The sequence below is a fragment of the Patiria miniata genome, unplaced genomic scaffold, assembly GCF_015706575.1.
Source record: "Patiria miniata isolate m_02_andy unplaced genomic scaffold, ASM1570657v1 HiC_scaffold_6, whole genome shotgun sequence".
Classification (NCBI taxonomy): Eukaryota; Metazoa; Echinodermata; class Asteroidea; order Valvatida; family Asterinidae; genus Patiria; species Patiria miniata.
In genome coordinates, this window is record NW_024037073.1 from 1,805,780 (window position 1) to 1,824,553 (window position 18,774).

Consider the following 18,774-nt stretch of genomic DNA (forward strand, 5'->3'; position numbering starts at 1 on the left):
AAGAGTGTCACACTTACTTCTTTTCCTCCAAGGTACTTTTAATGGTATTCTGTTTAAATAATCTGTTTAATTGTTTAATTAACCAATAACACCAAAAAAACTTGCACGGGGAAGACTTTCTATTTTCAAATTTTTTTTTTATTAAATTTGTTTTGACAACTGTGGCAATGAAGAGTTTGAGATCGGAAATTCAAGGCTGCAAAAAATCCAGGTAGGTCCAGTAACTGTAAGCACACCATTTTTTTCACGAAGTCACAACGAATCTTCCCTACCACAAAACAGGTGATGTGGGACATGTGTTGTTGACACCCTCAAGGATGCAAGACACCCTTGGCTTCACCTCACTGATGAACGTCTTCAAGGTGTCAAAAATGCCATGTTCCACATCATAACAGGCCACAGTACTGATGTGTTCTGTCAAGTGTCAAGCACAGTCTCGTCTGGGCAGATGGTAAAAATACGATTTTTCTAATACGTTGCTAAAAAATCCATGATGATCTTTGAGAACGAACTTTTCTAAATTGAAGGTTCTGACATCAGAAAGGTTAAAATGGAGATATTGGCTGTTACGGGTTTCCTGAACGGATGTACTTCTACAAATCAACCTAAAAGCACCTTTAGAGGCAAAATTATGAACATTTTAGTGTTTATTGAAGACATGTTAAGCCTAACCCTCCTCAATCCTCCAAAATCAACCAGGCTGTTTTTGGTGGATTTTGGAGGATTGAGGTTGTATGCAAAAAAAACGTGTCGGTTGATTTTGGAGGATGCACTGTGCCACGGTCTTGTGCTGGACCTGGCATTGTTTATATTCAGCAATGTCTAATTGAGTCTTGTGCTAGACCTTGCATTCTTTATATTCAGCAATGTCCAATTGAGTCCTATATTATACTGGACTATGAAGTATTGAGGCAGTGGTCACCCCTCCACTAAACAAATTTAAGTGATAAAGGATGATTTTGGAGGATTGAGGCTGTATCCTTATTTTTACATGCAGGCAGTTGGACGATTTTGAAGGATTGAGGATGCTTCCTAGCCAGATTAGGATTAATTTTGCAACCAAAAATTTTCTCTAAATTGTTTATTGGTTTATCTCTATTTCACGCTCTGCCAAGAAGACTCTTATTTTACACTGAAATTCAATTTTTTTTTTAGAGTGACGAAAAACCTCACCTGGGTTTGCTCTATGTGTTGCTTGACCTCCTCCAGTGACATGTTCCTCTGACCCGGTATGTGAACTCTGACCTGACTGGGGTCGTTATTCATGATGGACATGCTGTGGCCGGTCGGGAGCAATGCTGTGAAGCTGCATATGAGCCGCGTGTGACCGGTGAAGAGGGTACCGACGCGATGCATCAACTCCGCTGTACTGAGTCTATGGAGAAAGAACAAATCCAGATCATCTTTACATACATTCATGAGGTGATTTTAAAGATGACCGTGAAATGTTATTTTCCATTTCCAACCCCTAAAAATAGATTTTTGTTTCAATTTGCTATTCCTCTAGCAATACAAACTTGTTAACTTTTGATGAGACAACATTTTCTGATTGATTTTTGTTTAAACTGAAAGTGAGCAATGCATAGAGCTATGCAAAATCACAGTGTTTCAAACCAAACAATAGCTGGCCTTAATTTTTGTATTAACTTGTTTACAAACAATTCCAAAAAAGCAAGACAACAACATTTGTATCAGTGCTCTTCATACCAAACTGCCAAATAATGAGCAGACAAATTACCAACGGAAAAGGAAGAAAGTTTTAACCATTAACGTTTAACCTCCCCTCCCACATCCTTCAAAATCCATCAGGAACTTTTGGAGCTAACGCCCAGCCTGTGACATGGGACTAAAGTGCTAAATCACTAGAACTGGAGCTAAATTACTAAACGCTAACCCTAACTCCCTAGGCCTTTTTGCTAGGATGTAGCCTCAATCCTGCAAAATCCTCCAATTGGCCTCATGGAAAAATAGCATATAGCCTCAATCCTGCAAATTCTTCCGTTATTTCTTGAATATGGTCCATGGAGGGGTGACCACTGCCTGAATCTTGCAAAATCCTCCGGGTATGACTGTCAATAGGCTGAGGCAGAGGCAGAGGCAGTGACATCCTGGAGCAGTGCGGAGGATGTCAAGTATAATCAAGGACTAAATTTATGCACGGCTGAGCATAAACAACACAAGGTCCGGCCAAAGACCTTGACACAGTGCGTACTCCAAAATCAGCAACGCACTTTTGCCATGTAACCTCAATCCTGCAAATTCCTCCAATTTGCAAAAAGGATTTTGGAGGATTCAGGGCAATTAGGGGCTAAAGCACTGAATTCAGAAAGTAAATGGACCACAAGAAAGGAGTTGTAGGAACCAGGCACTATTCATATCAATTACTAAGGCAGAACATTTGTTCTACTGAAAATTATAAGACTGGATTTAAGAGTTGACTCTTGCAGCACTACTTCAAATACAAATGCAAATAGCCATACAGAAGTATTATACAGTTTGTGCAAAGACATGGATGCCCTCTAGTAATGAAATACTCTTGTACCGTAATTTGCGGAATATAAGCCGCGCGGAGTAAAAGCCGCAGCACGCAAACATTTGCAAATTAAGATTTGAAGTCGGCGTATAAGCCGCACCGGCGTATATGCCGCACCGACCGCAGCGGTTTCAGTTTTGTATAAAGGCCTCCAAATTCTAGTCAAAATGCTCTGAACCAGTTCCATTTACACTACGATAACTATAAAAAGGGCCACAAAAGTTATATCAAATCATTTACAGTCGATACTCTTACAAACATGAGAAATAAAAAACGGGAATAGCTGCCGGCTGGCCCGTCCAGTTCCCGGCCTTGGTGCATGGCCAAGAGTATGCAACCCACCATTTGTCGTCTGACTGGAGCGCTACAATTCTGCTTTGTGGCAACAGACGCTGATTTGTTTTGTCCTAAGTATCAAATTGTTGTGATTACTAATAATACTAACGAGTAGTAACGTCAACATTCAAGTTTCGATCGTAACTTTCTTCAAAAACAGTCAACACGATGCTGACATTTTTATGGACGAATCCATTCATTTCGTAAGGGTTGATTTAGCCCCTGTTTTGAGTTTTACATCGTTTCTTGAATACATTTCAAGACAAAAATTATATAGTGACGTTGAACAGCTGATTATCGAATAAAGAAATGTTTCGAACTCCATAATAAGTATAAGTTGTCTTTTTTCTTTGAATGGAAAGTTCCCAGCTCCTTGACTGCTAAAGTACAAGGAATAGGCAATTGAGTTCCTGGGCATATCTGGTGGATTTTGGAGGACTCAGGAAATTTCCAAGCAACACTCCAGGAAAGTTGTGGATAACATTGTTGGTGATTTTACTCACTGGCTGTCTCTGTACTTGGTGAGCGTGTTCTTGAATTCTTGATGGACACCACCTTGACCTTCGAACTCTGTGGTGAGAGTGGTGACATAACGGCAGGCTTTGTCCTTCACCTTGTCCTGCTGCTGACCTTTAACCCTGGCGATTGGTGTTGCAGAGCCGGACTGAAAAAAAAAAGGACAAGGGAATCGATGGTAAAGTTACCCAACCAACAAAATGAGACACAAGTTGTGACGGGCATTTTTTCATTAAAGGCCTTTTTACAAATCTTGCAAAATAAAAAACACCCATTTAATATTTACATATCAAGATGTCAAACTTAATTGATTTTAAAGCTTAAATTCCTACTTTTTAATCATTTTACAGACATGCAACGAGAAAGTAACAAAAAAGAGGAAAATTCCAAGCTTTAAAAGATGTTGTACCGTATTTTAAAAATGTTTAATGTTGTGTGAAGTGAAAAACAATTCATCCGAGGAAACGTCGCATGCCTGATTGTAAATAATTTATACATATAGAGCCTTGAGGTGGATTTTGTCCTGAAATTGTAACGCTTTTGGAGGATTTGGGAAGGTTGGGGTTAAAGGCCAAGTTCTACAATCCTATATTCTGCTAAATCCTCCCAAAACTTCCTTGTGGATTTTGAACTAACTGGGAGGGTAGTTGTTTAAGTAATATATCATACCTGTCTGGCAGTCCTTGGTATGGGTGTGAGCGGGGCCTTCACGCCTCTGGTCGATTCACAGGGTGATTCCAGCATGATTGTGACTGGGCCGTCGTTTTGAATGTGGACTTGCATGTAGGCACCAAACTTGCCATCTATGAAATAAAATCACAGGTCCAAAAATGTTGTACAAATTGTTCTTTTTAATGTCATATTTATCAAATAGAATTCATTCTTTTGAAAATACGTTCAAATGCTTGGTTCAGTATTTTTTGCTGTTCGCAGTCAGTCAATCAGTGAATGACTGTCAGCACAGAGAGTTTCTAGGCTGGTGGAGAGAGGTTGTCATAATAATAATAATTTGGGAGGCTAATCATCCTTACTCGCAGCTGGGATGCTGAATTGCGAAGGAAGCGGCTACAACGTGGTCCGGCCGTTGGCATGTAAAGGCGCCTATGGCTGCCGGCCACATCGACCCTTATATGACCACGGAGCACAGCCTGAGATCGAAAGTGTTTGATTTTGCCGGAGGGAGGAAAACCGGGGGGCCCGGAGAAAAACCCTCGTGGCGCAGGAGAGAACAAACGCACAACTCTACACACATGTGATCCGCAGCCAGGCCAGGATCCACGGCCAGGATTCAAACCGTGGTCACCTTGGTGAGAGGCGAGCGCTTTACGCACAAGCCACCATGCTCGCATGACCCATGACATGTGAGCACAAAGCCATGAGCAGCTAACCAAACGATTAAAAAAGTTGTTAGCGTCACATGCCAACCTGCAAGCCAACCAATCAAGTAGCCCGCATCCAAATCTTTTGTCTAACACTATTGTCAAGGTTCTCATTGGTATTGCAACTGCATGGGAACATGCTGACAATAGACGTAGCCAAAGCTCTGGAGGTCCATTTCAGACACGGCTTTGGTCTGCAATATAGCTTGCCAATGTACCTGCCTTGGGTGAAAAGCCGTATTCCCATTGGACTTTTTTTGGTTAACTTACTGTGACTTTCCTATAGAATGACAAAATTAAGTCCAATGGGGAAAGACGACAAACCAACCTCCCTGTCAACTTACCGCGACCGTGATGTAAAACTACCAGGCCTAAAGTGGTCATGGCAGATTACCGCACAGCCTAGGTAAGTTATAAGGGGCATCTGGCAGTCACTCAAATTCAATCAACGTTCCGTCGGTGATAAAAAAAAGTCTGAGTGGGAACGCAAGGTAGACTTAAGCAAAGGAATGTCGCGGTAAGTTTCTGTATGGCTGTGCGAAAAAAAGTCCAATGGGAACGTGGCTAAAGACATAGTTCAGAAGACATCTACTGCACCTTTGATGAGTTCCGGCTTGTAATCTTTGCGTAAGATGTCCAGGAAGTCTTCGTAGAATTGCTGGGATTGATCTCCGGCCATAGCCGAGTGGAAATCAGGCTTGTTGCCCTTCAGGATCGAGTACAATGTAAACTGCAACAAAATGAGAAAAGGAATTTTACTACTTTTGATTTTGGATGGTGGGTTATAAAAACTTGCATGTAAAGATGTGTTTGGTCTCTTTGCAGGAACAGAAGTTGGCATTGTGTGACTTCCGGTGCACAGGACACACAGTATATGCCCCACACTTGTTTCTAGTTGTAGGAGCCACACACCGGTTGAATAGTAGGTTAAGTGGAATCAAAAACATTGTGAGGAAAGCCAAAAGATCTCACAATTGGGTCCAAATTGTTCTAAGAATAAAACACTTTCACATAATGAGGACGGGCCACGGCACTCAGCGCTTTTCAGGGGCGAGATTTGGGGAAATGAAAATTCCACAAAATATTTGGCAGAGGGTTCTAGGGTAACCAAGGGGGTCAGAGCAACTTAGGGTTTATGTTTGTAGTTTCCTAAAAGCACCTCTTAAAATACCCTAATCTTAATGATCTTTTATTGGGAAAAATGTTTACGGTAAAAGCTCGGGAACTGCGCAGACTTCAAAAAGGATTCTGTAAAAATCCTGACAAATCTCTCCCCTAGCTTTTTTGGCGTGAAGTACATGCACGTACTCGAGATTGCCTTGTGATAGACTTGTGATTGACTTGTGATTACTTGCGATCCATCCCAAGTCTCTCGACTAAAACATCGGTTAAGGTGCCTAATGCATATTTTGTATTGTGGCTAGGATAGGAATCCTTTTACGTACAAACTATAAAATGATGGACTTTATTAACTCACTTGACTAACACACAGCATTTCCAGTTGCTTGTCCATCACGCTCTTGTCCCATTTCTTGTCTTTGTCGTCCTCAAACACTCGGAGACTCAGAAGCTTCCTGGCTCTAGTAACCAAGACACAAACACATGACAGCACATTGATGCATAAATGATAGTTATTAAAGTGGAGACCTCTAATAAGTGTGAAGATAATAAATGTGGACCTTTTGAAGAATTTTGCTGACTGACAGGCGAGTACAGTTTTTCCCACATTTTTGTACAAATTTTATTTTCCATTCGATTGTGCTGCACTTAAGAATTATAAAAATGTACTGTCTAATTGTTGAAAGTGTTACCCAACCTTCAAAAAAGCTATGCTGTATTGCTGATTATTTTGGGCCACACATATGGAACCAGGGTGGGGGAGGGAAGGGGTGGGGAGGGAAGGGGAGGGGAGGGAAGGGGTGGGGAGGGAAGGGGAGGGGGAAGGGGAGGGGGAGGGAGGGGGAAGGGGAAGGGGAGGGAGGGGAAGGGGAAGGGGAGGGAGGGGAAGGGGAGGGAGGGGGAAGGGGAGGGGGAGGGGGGAAAGGGTGGGAGGAGGAAGAATAGATTTTCAAAACCTTGATTCACCTCAGTGTTTCACTTCAGGAACATCAAGTTCTATAATAAAGTTAAGTATTTTCACTTGTTTTGAGAGATTTTAAAGACTTTTACTTTGATTTTAGAAGACAGTTCAAAAGCCAAAGCCAAGGAGTAGGAAAACCTCCAGGACTCATGGAATGAAGGACTCACATGTATTCCCTGTCTTTCGGCGTGTCATCTCGGGAAATACCGACCAGGACACATAATCCTTTCCCAATGGAGCTTATCAACTCATCGCCAACTGCCAAAAAAACCCACAAATTACAGGTGAAATTACAGACAGACATCAGGCATTTGCTGACATTTTATTAACATTTGTAGAACACAAACGTCCTGGTATGTGCTTAGTCCAAATTTTCTAAGAAAGTGAAGGAACTTGGCACTAAGCTGAAAAAAAATAATATTGGTATTTTACTTTGTCAAGCATTTTGGGGGTCTAATGTCACCCTCTGCAAGCAAAAATGAAATACAGCATGTAAAAAAAAAATTGGAGTACCTTGTCCTAGTTGAAGACAGATGAGATGAAATTAGAACAAAGTAAACAAACACAAAATACAAAATAAAGAAAATACAGAAAATACCACAAACAAACCAAAGCTCCCACAAATCTAATCAATTGATTAAATTGCTATTCACTGGTAGTCTGTTCATGCATGATACAAATACATACACAATTTAATGGGCTGGATTTTAGCCTATCCATTGCTGTTAATGGGATATTCCTATGGGACAGCACTGCCATTCTCACATGTGACAGTCAGTCAGTAAACTGCCAGTGAGGTATAATAAAGAGGACACTAAGCTGGTCTGACTGCGGGGGCAGGGGTGGTAATTTGAAACATTCTAAAATGTTTTCAGCCTCATTTAAAATATACATTCTACTTTAGCTCTAATTGTGGAATTTCCAATGAGCATTACAATTGGCAATGGTTGGGGTTTCCCAAGTTAAATCTAACCAACTTGGGAAACCCCATCTCTAATTATCGGGGTTATCCAAGTTCAAGCTAGGATGGATTTCTTTTCATTTATCCATATGATACAGCATAAGACTCAGAGAGCCTACAATTTTACAATGAGATAATAAAAACATCAATACAATGACAAAACAAGACAATTCTCCCGCTTGACCATCATGACCATGATGCTGACAGTTCCCTAAGAAGAGGCCAAGTATAAGTCCATGCCGGGTTTGCCCCTTTGGTTGCTAAAATGTGATCCAACTCATTATCGAATAGGTCTAGCTCTCCTGACTTGGAAAGAATGTTGCAACCTGACGCTGCTTTTTTCTTCATATATCATCTCAATGAAGGTCAGTCATTGCAAAAATGATGAAAAGACATAAATCTGGGACTGAGAAATATTTCCAATTTTGGTAGGAAATACAAATTTTCTTGACTCTCCATAGACTTTGTACACAACCGCTGATGTAGCGTCAGGTTGCAACATTCTTTCCCCTGACTTTTTAGCATCACACTGAAAAAATAAAAGAGAGCATCATAAAAAAAACATAATTACAAGTACAAAAGTATAGGGGCCTAAAAAACAGGGGTAAACGTCAAAACTCAAATCATCATTTCAACGCCACCCCTTATAATCGTTTGTGATAAAAATCAAATAAACAAGTACTTACCTGTAACACTTGCCTTTGTTACTCTTTGAACTATTGCTCTCATTGCTGTGCTGTATGTATTTACTACAAATTTCAAAAACTGTTGAAAAATGGACTCTAATTAATACCAGAAACAAATGCACATCTGTACTGCAAGCACATGTGTCATGTACCGGGTTGAAAAATAGTGGACAAGTACAAGGGCGCCACCAATTGGGCCAAATTGGTTATGCGATCATTTCTATGGAAACTTGAAGCCGCAGCAGTGCAGCCGGCAGCATCTCATCCATGCTTTCATCCATCATGTCCATGTCATCGTGTTTCGTGTCTTGAAAATCCTTTAAGTTTTTGGAAGAAATAGTCGCTGTTTTGTCATCATTCTGTGCTGAAATATTTTTGTAAGTCTGAAGTAACGTTTCCATGAGTGTTGTTGTATCGTGTAGGCCCCTACGGCCTACCTGTTTTCGAGGCAAACATCATTCAGGCTGCTTTCGGCTCAACTGACAAACTGATCTACGAATTAAAGTGAATTGGTTAAAAAGTTGACCTTGAGGCTTGAGTGATGGAGACACAACAAAATCATTTTCTAAATTTAAGCTCTTTAAATTTTGACTTTGCGATGTCAAAAGTACCGTTGCCACTTTTCCTAGTTCTGGATCAGTTTAATCAGTTCCGAATCGATCAAAAAGAAAAAAACCGCTCCGCGCGAAAAACAAAATCACGCGTGAATTTTAATTTTTCAGCCAGAACCACCCCGAATTAAGCACATTTTCTGATAAAGTATTGTTTAATTTCTCGGAAAACAGTTCATTCAAGAGAATTCAAGCAAATTTTAAAAGAGAATTAACGTAAATGAGAGACGTGAAATACCGTCGGCTTATGCAATTTTTAGTGGTCTCCGTAGAGACCATCAAAAATTGCATAAGCCGATGGTCTTTTGACTGCAGCGCGATGGCACAAACACGCACGAACCAAAAACCTTTGACCCATCACAAAATACGTCAAATAAAATTATTTAACGCGCTTGTAGTTGGGTCCTACCGGTACGTGCACGTGCGATCCGGAACTAGGCAAAAACATACGGTCATTCGTAGGCGAGTTTTCAAATATTAGAGACTCTACAACTTATTTTGATTTAACAAACATTCGATGCAAGAGTTTATACTACTGTAGAGTACGAACACAATATTTGAAATCACACGGTTCAACTTCAAGTGATATACCGAGGAGAAAATTTATCGTCAATTCCCGGCTCCCATGATTTTTCTACCAACCGTCCAAACATGTCAGAGTGCGAGTTGGAAATCTGGACAAAATTCCTTTTCTAGAGATTTTATCGAAAAAATCTTTGTGTATCAAGAAGCATACGTTTTCCTTTTCAAAATGCACTTTGTCAATAAAAACAGTTTGTAGACCAATTCAAAAGAGGTAGGGTTTTATTTGAAGCTATCCGAAACTAAGAACAATCCAGAACTAGGAAAATGACTGTACTAGCGATGCAGACGCGCAGATTCGTACCACACAACCAGTTGATTTGTTATGTGTGCGGTTCGTGTTCCACCGTTAGCCCAAAAAAATTGGAAACCGAAGGCTATAATCGGTGTTTTTCTCGAAATAAATCCTTACACCCTCGAAAACCTGTACAGCGAGGATATGATTTGACCGATTCGCGTAACTTATCACTTCGCCCCTATTCAAGTTTCTAACACAGTCGCCCCAGATGTCATAATTTTACATAAGTCCTAGCATAGACCCGTAAATGTGGCTTCAATAACAACGCCACGCTCCAGAGTTGAGTAAAAACACTTGACACACAAGATTGATTCACGTAACTTGTCATTGTCACTTCGCCCCCATTCAAGTTTCTAACACAGTCGCCCCAAGATTTCATAATTTTACGTTAGGCCTAGCATAGACCCGTAAACGTGGCATCAATAACATCACCATGCTCCAGAGTTGCGTAGAAACACTCGACACATGAGATTGGACAAGTAGCCGGACGGCTCCTACCATTTCGCAAATGTGTGACTCAGAGTACCTATGTACCGTGTGTGACCTCAGACAATCAAAAGTTCTGCTCGTACGTTTGTTGTTGTGTTGAGGGCGTTTCCCCCCCCCCCCCCCTCGTGAATTTACAGAATATAATACTGGCAAAATGACGTGCCACTTGACAATTTCGAGATGTTTTTACGCGAGGCTGGAGCGAGGCGTTGTTATTGACGCCATGTTTACGGGTCTAGGCCTAGCAATTCTCCTTGATGTAATTTCACCCAACTTAATGGGATGTCAGACACTTCTCTTTTACAAACAGTCACCACTTTTCAAATGGGAGGCTCTGAATTTGATAAATAAACCTAGTTAGATTTGTTTTCAGAAAAGTAGCAATTTGTTAATTGCTCAAAAAATGTAAGTTTTGTGTGTGTGTGAATTGTCCGTTCTTAATCTTTGAAAGTTTGATTGGCGATCGATTGTGCAGTTACGGGCCCCTCTTTTTCCTTTAAGCGATTTCATCATTCAAAAATGACTTCAGCAACCTGAAGCAGTCTTATTTCAATTCTAATTCTCCGTAAGCTAGGCATATTGATGGGTCATGATGTGATCCCGTTGATTATTCTAGATTTCTAATTCGGGAAACACAACTTTTCAGGAAATTTAGTAGGCCTAGCAGGCATCATTGTATGGCACTGAATATGGATGACATCCATTATTTGAGAAACAGTTATTGGGTAAAACAACATGAGCCTGTATCATTGTATGATGATGTAGTTGTTCCCCCCCCCCCCCCCAAATAAAACTTTAAAGGTCTATCCAAAATTGTCTTTTCTCAGGGTTTTGATCGTCATTCGTCATGGCAGAAGAGGAGCTACAGAGACAAAGAGCTCCTGAGCCAGTGAATATCACGGTGCTACGAGCCAGACACCTTGTAAGTGTAAAGAGTACAAGTATTGTTGGGTCATACTGTCCCAACAATAATTGAGGAAGTCTTAGCCCGAGTAACTGTGAATATCGTGCATGGACACCATTTTTATAATGGTGTCCACCTGGTATTCACGACTGAGCCGTCGTCAAAGTGGTAAATTTCACTTTTCATCCAGATCATAAGTATAAAACCTTAGTACCTCAATCTTAATTATCAATCTCTACTTGTGTCTCACACTTTCGATCTGTGGCTGTGCTCCGTGATCAGACATGGGTGCTATGGCGGCTGCCTAAGGCGGCTTTACATGCCTACGGCTCTGCCACGTTGTAGCCGCGTGCTTTGCAATTCAGCTTCCCAGCTGCGAGTATTAGTAAGGACGATTAGCCCCAAAATTATTATTATATGTATCCCACACTGTACCATTATGGTCCCTGTTTTCTTTGCATGAAGGCCAGGCATATGCCAGCAATGCATTAGAGTCTCGCTTAAGTCTTGACTCGCTTTAACTGACTAAAGGCTGCCTGTGCATGGATGTTGTAGTCTGGTCCCCACAATTCCCTGCAAGTCCATCACAAGTCATCACAAGTCCATCACAAGTCCATCACAAGTCCATCACAAGTCCATCACAAGTCCATCACAAGTCCATCACAAGTCCATCACAAGTCCATCACAAGTCCATCACAAGTCCATCACAAGTCCATCACAAGTCCATCACAAGTCCATCACAAGTCCATCATAAGTCCATCACAAGTCCTTCAGTTGCAAGTCAAGTCACTAGCTATTCAAATGAACTGTTACAAAAGCATTCCTTGGTCATAATTCTTCCGTTTCCTGTTACTGGACTTGTGAAAGGACTTGTAACTGAACTGGAATACAACACTGTCATGGATTACATTATTGATGACTTGAGCTCAGGTACTCGGGGTTATTCTGATCTTGGTTTGTTGAAAAAAAAACCTCAGTCGTAATGGACAACCTGTTGTGTGCCTTTATTCAAATATTTTTGTGTGTGTTTTCATTACAGAGAGGCAGCAAAGGCGACGGGCTGAGCTCCTTGGTCAAAGTGGAATATGGCAGCAACACGCTGGGCGAGTCGGCCAAGGTGGACTCAACCAACGAGATCGCCGCTGAGTACAACTTCAACGCCAAGTTTGACTGCAGCTTTGATGACCCTGTGGTCCTGGACGAGATTGCCTTCAAACCAGTTCTAGGTAATGCTGATGTCTGTAGGATCTGGAATTTAATTTTGTTGGAAGTTACTTCATGATTTTGGTTTGTAACAAATCTCCAAAATTGATTTTTGGGCTGACTGTTTTGAGTCAATATTGCAGATATTATTTAAAAACTTTGAACATTCCTTTTGTTTTTTTTAGTTTTTTGGAATACTTTTTTTTTTAAAGCCTTTTCCCAGGCTATTCCCAGATCAGTGTGCCAGAATCACGCTCTGTTAAAAAAAAGAAATTAAGAGTGATTTAACTGACTCAACTATTTTTTAGTTTTACAGTGGCGAACTTTAATTTCCCGTTTCATGTACTGCATGCAGCATTCACTTCTGTGGTACTCAAATTGAATTCAAATCTTCTGAAAAATATAGTTTTGCACAACTCTAGAAAGCTGGTCTGAAATAGCAGGTATAAAAAAGGTCACAGTCTATTCCCACGATTACAGAGTGTGTTCCTAAAATAAAACATTTCAAGCTTTGTTAGACATTCCCAGAATGACAATACCATTTTAAAAGTGCATGGAATTTAAAAACAATGAAAACTGGGGAGGGGACTCCAAAAACACAGGCAGAAAACGTAGGAAATATTGTAGTACAGAAATCAAATTTGTGGGGAAAGGGACAATTTTTTTTGCCTCAATTGAAAAAACAACACCAAGTGGTCAGATGATGTATCTAGTCAAGACCTATAATATATGGCATTTAAAGCTCAATTATACAATGCAGGAGACTGAATTCGTTCCTCAAGCCTTTTTTTCCTTCTTATATTTTCAACAGTGACGGTCGTTGAAGTTCTCCCCAAGGAGAAGAAGCAGAAAGAAGAGAAGACAGTCCTCCTAGGCCAGTGCACTGTGGATCTACTGCCGTTGGTTCAAGGAGAGACCAAGTATAAGAGTACACTCATTATCCATTCATTGCCTGGCTCACCACTGGAGAGCATTCCGGCTGATAGTCCCAAGGTAGGAACACATTTTATAGAACTGTGGAGATATGTACAGTGGAACGTTGCTATACTGAACATCGCTATACCGAGCATTCGGCTATACCGAACATCAGCCTTGGTTCCCAATTTTTGTGTACAAAACATACCGAATATTGTTGTTGGAATTGTCAACAGAGGAGCTACAAATGGCTATTATTAAAAACTGTGTAATTACATGATTCAATAGTCGCACGTGTTCGAAGTCATCTTCTAGTAACTACCAGGACATACATGGTGAAGTTCTGCTACGGAATTGAAAATATGAATGGACAAGTTTGGCGACTCTGCACGTGGTTTGTAAATGCAACTACACAATAACAATGATCAAAAGAGGGCGCCACTAATGTGTGAAAATCGCTATACTGAACGATAGCTATTACGAAAAATTTCTGTGGATCCCACGATGTTCGTTATAGCGACGTTCCACTGTATTTAGTTTTCACTTTTATTTCCTCAAAAGAACCGATGCACGTGACAATCTGTAGGATGTGATATCATTTGATAGAGACCTATTGGCTGCTACATAGAAATCTCATGGAAATCTGTATTAGCTTTTGAATTCTACAGTAGTTACGTTTCCAGCTTTGAGGTAAAATAGGTAATCGATTCACTCTTCCTACCCGCAGGCAGAGATCGACGTCGTGGTTTCGGTCACCGAGGCTTTACTTTCCGAGGACCAACTGAAGGAAAGCAACCTGCTGACCATAACGGTGGAAGCGGCCTACTCTGTACCAGAGACATGGAACCCGAGCGGTACTCAGTACATGTACAACATCACGCTGCCTGTACCGCTCTCAAATGAGGTAATGAGCAATTGATCAATCCATATCCAAATTTCAGATTATACCAACCTCCGTTTACCCTGTTCCCCAGCCATAGGAGTTGTCAATAAATTGTGCATAACTGTTTTGTAAGTTTTGATGTAAGTTTGCATTGGGTGACAAAAAATGTTATTAGCTTTTAAATTAAAGTTTGTGCAATGACGTGAGGGGGGGGGGGGCATAAAAGTCTATAACATAGTGATTGATATGTTGGATTCAATTAAGCCAGCCACCCCTAGCATTCTGGCAAGCTAAGGTCTCGATTGATCAAGTTCTTTCTTCAACTTTGAAAAAAAATTATATTGTGAATGACCTAGTCAGTTTTCCCTGTATGATTTATTTGAAAATGAGTGATATGACATTTGTACCTGTAAGTTTTTAAAGTTTTGTCCTCACAAACTATCGGAACGCACTGAGCATACAGCACCTATGACATTACTTATGATGTTTTAGCAGTATAAAAGTTTGCGATGAAGTTAATTGAAATACTTCTACTGAAAAAGTGAAACAATTTGTCAGCGATTCACAAAAATTAAAAGTCATAGGGCCCACATAGTATTTATTTGCATTGTTCTTAAAGCTTACTGTAATATTAAAGCTTACTTAATTATATTACCCACCAAATTCAGATCTTGTGTCTGTTGTATTAGAGTGTTGCAAAAATGTAGGGTCTCCTGTACATGCAACCCAAAATCCTCAAATCCTGTGCATTTGTCTAAAAAAAACCAAGCCTATCCAGAATTGTTTTCGATCAACTGTTGACAATTAATAATCCACTCCTCTATTCACATTCTCCCTGTCTGATTGACAGAGAGAGTCAACGGTCGTGATTTCAAACGGCGCCCTGAAAGCAGCCAACGACAAAGAGCCGCCGTCCAAGCAGAAGAAATGGCCTGCCCCTGCTGGGGCTCAAGGGGGCGCTATCTTCATTCCTGATAAGTAAGTCCGCTGGACCTGCTAACAAAAGTCACATTCATTAAAGGGAATATACATCATTGGCTTTTGCTGTAATTTTCAGAAATGAACTATTTGAGGGGTTAGTATAATAGATCAAATATTGTTAGACTGACATGTTTGAGGGTTTGTGTTCGAAAATGCTGGAAAAACCAAGAAAAACAAAAATGTTCAAGTAGTCTGGTTCCCTGACTCCACTAAATATAAAATGGATCAATTTACAGATGCCGGAAACTTGTAAGGTAATGGAACCAGTCTAGCCGGCCTGCACCCGTTCATGAACATGTAACCAATAGCAAACAAAATTTGGACTGAAAGAAAAATGGTTAATTTGGAGCAGTAGTTGAAAAATAGTTAGGTTTTTCCAACGGTGGTCGGCCGACCACCGTTGGAAATTTTTACAAATATACCATTTTCTTGAAAATGACTTCACACCAGGTGCCATAATTTTACAAGATGCTTTAGACTGTCATTTACCAACATCCTAGTAAGGTATTTCGTAAAAACTAGGTAGTTTTATTTTTCGATGTTTGCAAATGTTGTATATTCCCTTTAAGTCCCACCCCATGATGTATCGACCAATCACAGCTATGATTTTCCCACCTAGTCCTCTGCAATTCACAACCCTTCGAAGTTTTGCAAAACCACTTTCCCATAGAGTTAGCACCCACACTTCTTATTTCTTTGAGGTAATCTTCTGTGGAGTATTGGATAATGCTTTAAATCCCTGCACAATTCTCTCGTGTGGTTGAAGCTTGGGGCAACAGGCATGTGCCGTCATGCTTGTGTGACACAGTTACTTCAAAACTTCAACCCGTTACTTGAAAATGACCTGCTGGGTTTACATATTGCTCTAAATATTGAATTCTCTTTTGTACTTGCATTGGCGTGAAGTATGAGCCAGACTTTAGGCAGTTAGATAGGTGCTGAATTTTTTTTCTTCCAAATGTCATTGTTGTAGATTTGTTCAAGCTGTGAGCTATGATGTAGAAGATGGAGAACTTGCTGGCAAAGAGGTAATCGACAACAATGCAAAATTCAGATCTGAAAAGTTTGTGATAGCACCATGTGAATACATCTCCTTTTTGAGTATGTGTGGTTCTGAAAAGAACCGGAGAGACTCTACTAAGCCGGAGGGGTGCTACCGCAAACTTATCTTGTCTTTTAGTATCTTTCCACCATGCAAACCTTCAAATCTCAAGTTTTATTATTTTGTATAATTTTTTTTCGATGTGGTTTCTTTGAAAATTTGTAATAAAAAGCCGTATCCTCTCCGAGTGATCCCCGTTTGCTTTTTCCCGGGTTTGCAGCATTTCTAATGTTACTTGCATCGTGACTTTGGGCGTGATCCCTGGCTACATGGCATAGACGGGTTTATGGCTTCTGACTAGCGCCCCTTGAACAAAGACTGAGACAAAATGGGGAACCACCAACGTAGGGCTGGATAGCTCAGTTGGTAGAGCACCGGAACAGTAATCCGGAGGTCGTAGGTTCAAAGCCCGCTCCAGTCAATTTCTTTGTTCAACCTTATTTTTTATTTAATCCAATGTTGTATAATAAACTGCTGATTTGTATATTATTGGTACTTTTCCCTCAGGATCGTGATTTCCGAGTTGAAGTCGAGACAGACAAGAATCGCGTCATCTGGAACTGTGAGCGCCGTTGCTACATGGAACCATCCGCTGTGCAAAGGTAATATTCATTACATTCGATCTTTTGCAAAAACTCTTGAATGAAGAAAAAATGTTAACCAAACTTGTTTGTTTTGCCTCGGAATACATTGTGTGTATGAAATAAAAGGAGAATGTGACATTGTCACAGATGTGTAATTATCCGAAATGATATTTCGTAATCGTTTTGGTTTGCGGTAACACCATGTGGTAATAACTACTGCTTTATTTAGTTCTGAAAAGAACTTGTCCTGCTTATTATCAACTTTCGCTAAGTAGTTTTTGTTCTGATAAGAATAGTCTCCTGACGATGACTAGAGCAGGATTGTCGAAACGTTGAGACCAAAGACAAGTTCTTTTAGAACTTACAGCAGGACTGTTCTTATCAGAACAAAAACTACTTAGCAAAAGTTGATAATAAGCAGGACAAGTTCTTTTCAGAACTAAATGTCTTTTAAGCAGTAGTTATTACCACATGGTGTTATTTCAAACCGAAACAATACCGATACTCCAACTTGCAAAGCCTCAAATCTGATATTTAGTAATGTTTGGAATCCTATAGACCTTGGAAAGCTGCCAAGAAAAAAAGCCTTTTCTTGCAACATGGACTCGAGGCAAAATGTATTTTTTAGGACATAGTTTGTCAACATTTAGATTGTTAATGTCTTGTGAGTTTTGGCTGCTTATTTGTTTTGTGCAACAATCATGGGACTTTTTTTTGTTTACAAAGTTACATCATTCAGCAGTCTGTAGTCAGTCAACTGTTGTCATTCTTGTCTGACAAACAGTGAAAAGCTTACATACATGTACTTGTATTCTTCTAAATTTGACAAGATTTGATAAAAATGTAGTTTAAGACACCTCTATTTTGTACTAGTTCCATTCAAAAATGAATTTTGCAAATGACTGTCAATTCCAAAAAAAAATGTTTGCAGCCCGAAGCAAAAATAATTTTGATGAGTAATTTGGAAGAAAATGCGACTTTCTTACCTGTTTTAGCATTTAGAGACATGCATGTCACAGCACAGTCTTTTCATTCTCTTATGTTGCTATCGGGTCCTAAATTACATTTTTTACCGAAAATTGTAAGGTCTTGTTTTACCCTATCATTTTTCATTTGTTCATTTTTGACAGTCTGCAAACCAAGATAGCTCAGACTCGTCTGTGGCCTGTGGAGCTCATGCGGATGCCGATGCCGACCGCTGCCAAGGCCAAGGGAAAGGTAATGCTGAATTTTATCACTCTCGCAAAAGTTGGCTGCAAAATTCTCGGCAAGCCCATTAAAGCTCGTCCCAGAGAGTGCACAAAATTATATCCAATTGATTCAAAATGGCTAAAAAGTTAGTAGGATGCGTTGTATCGTGATGGAAATTAAAAAAAATCCACTTTCGCCGTTCGCATGGAGACTTCACTTATTGCGCATACATGTACAAGAAAGTACTTGAAATGAGCAGTGCCAGACTGAATGTTGTGTAGTTTTTATAATATGTACATGACCAGTGTAAGTCACAAGTGAACGTGAGTCTGTCAGTGAGGTACAAAGACGATATCAACCAAATTTTTGTCGTGTGCCAAGGAAAAGGACGTTAGCAGCCCAGGCTCGCAAAAAATAAAAACCACTTTTGGAGATTACAAGTTGAAAGGTTTTGTGCTCCCATTTCTAAATTAAAAATCACATAAGGCTAAAATTTTGACTCATGAAATGCGTCAATAATTGAAATAATATGTTGCATTT

The 18,774-nt window shown here is 40.1% G+C and overlaps 2 protein-coding genes and 1 non-coding gene across 6 annotated transcripts in view; 2 read left to right on the top strand and 1 right to left on the bottom strand.

Annotated features, from left to right (window-relative positions):
- LOC119742396 (D-aminoacyl-tRNA deacylase 1-like) overlaps positions 1 to 8,656 on the bottom strand; it is a 40,022-nt gene extending 31,366 nt beyond the window's left edge. Inside the window, exons 1-7 of the mRNA XM_038218293.1 lie at positions 8,492 to 8,656; positions 7,012 to 7,102; positions 6,242 to 6,344; positions 5,362 to 5,494; positions 4,055 to 4,188; positions 3,373 to 3,533; positions 1,174 to 1,375 (exon numbers count right to left, since the gene is read on the bottom strand). Coding sequence (XP_038074221.1) covers positions 1,174 to 1,375; positions 3,373 to 3,533; positions 4,055 to 4,188; positions 5,362 to 5,494; positions 6,242 to 6,344; positions 7,012 to 7,102; positions 8,492 to 8,534 — 867 coding nt within the window. The 5' untranslated portion in view covers positions 8,535 to 8,656. The remainder of the gene's footprint in view (positions 1 to 1,173; positions 1,376 to 3,372; positions 3,534 to 4,054; positions 4,189 to 5,361; positions 5,495 to 6,241; positions 6,345 to 7,011; positions 7,103 to 8,491) is intronic.
- A 108-nt stretch (positions 8,657 to 8,764) lies between these two features.
- The window catches only part of LOC119742397 (cilia- and flagella-associated protein 70-like), a 45,285-nt gene continuing 35,275 nt past the window's right edge, over positions 8,765 to 18,774 (top strand). For all 4 annotated transcript variants that reach the window (XM_038218294.1, XM_038218295.1, XM_038218296.1 and 1 more), the window contains exons 1-9: positions 8,765 to 8,868; positions 11,299 to 11,393; positions 12,415 to 12,601; positions 13,390 to 13,571; positions 14,221 to 14,397; positions 15,227 to 15,354; positions 16,331 to 16,385; positions 16,967 to 17,061; positions 18,174 to 18,261. In XM_038218294.1, coding sequence (XP_038074222.1) covers positions 11,319 to 11,393; positions 12,415 to 12,601; positions 13,390 to 13,571; positions 14,221 to 14,397; positions 15,227 to 15,354; positions 16,331 to 16,385; positions 16,967 to 17,061; positions 18,174 to 18,261 — 987 coding nt within the window. In that variant the 5' untranslated portion in view covers positions 8,765 to 8,868; positions 11,299 to 11,318. The remainder of the gene's footprint in view (positions 8,869 to 11,298; positions 11,394 to 12,414; positions 12,602 to 13,389; positions 13,572 to 14,220; positions 14,398 to 15,226; positions 15,355 to 16,330; positions 16,386 to 16,966; positions 17,062 to 18,173; positions 18,262 to 18,774) is intronic.
- On the top strand, positions 16,808 to 16,880 carry Trnat-agu. Its single transcript has one exon. It is a non-coding gene; the product is annotated as a tRNA-Thr (tRNA).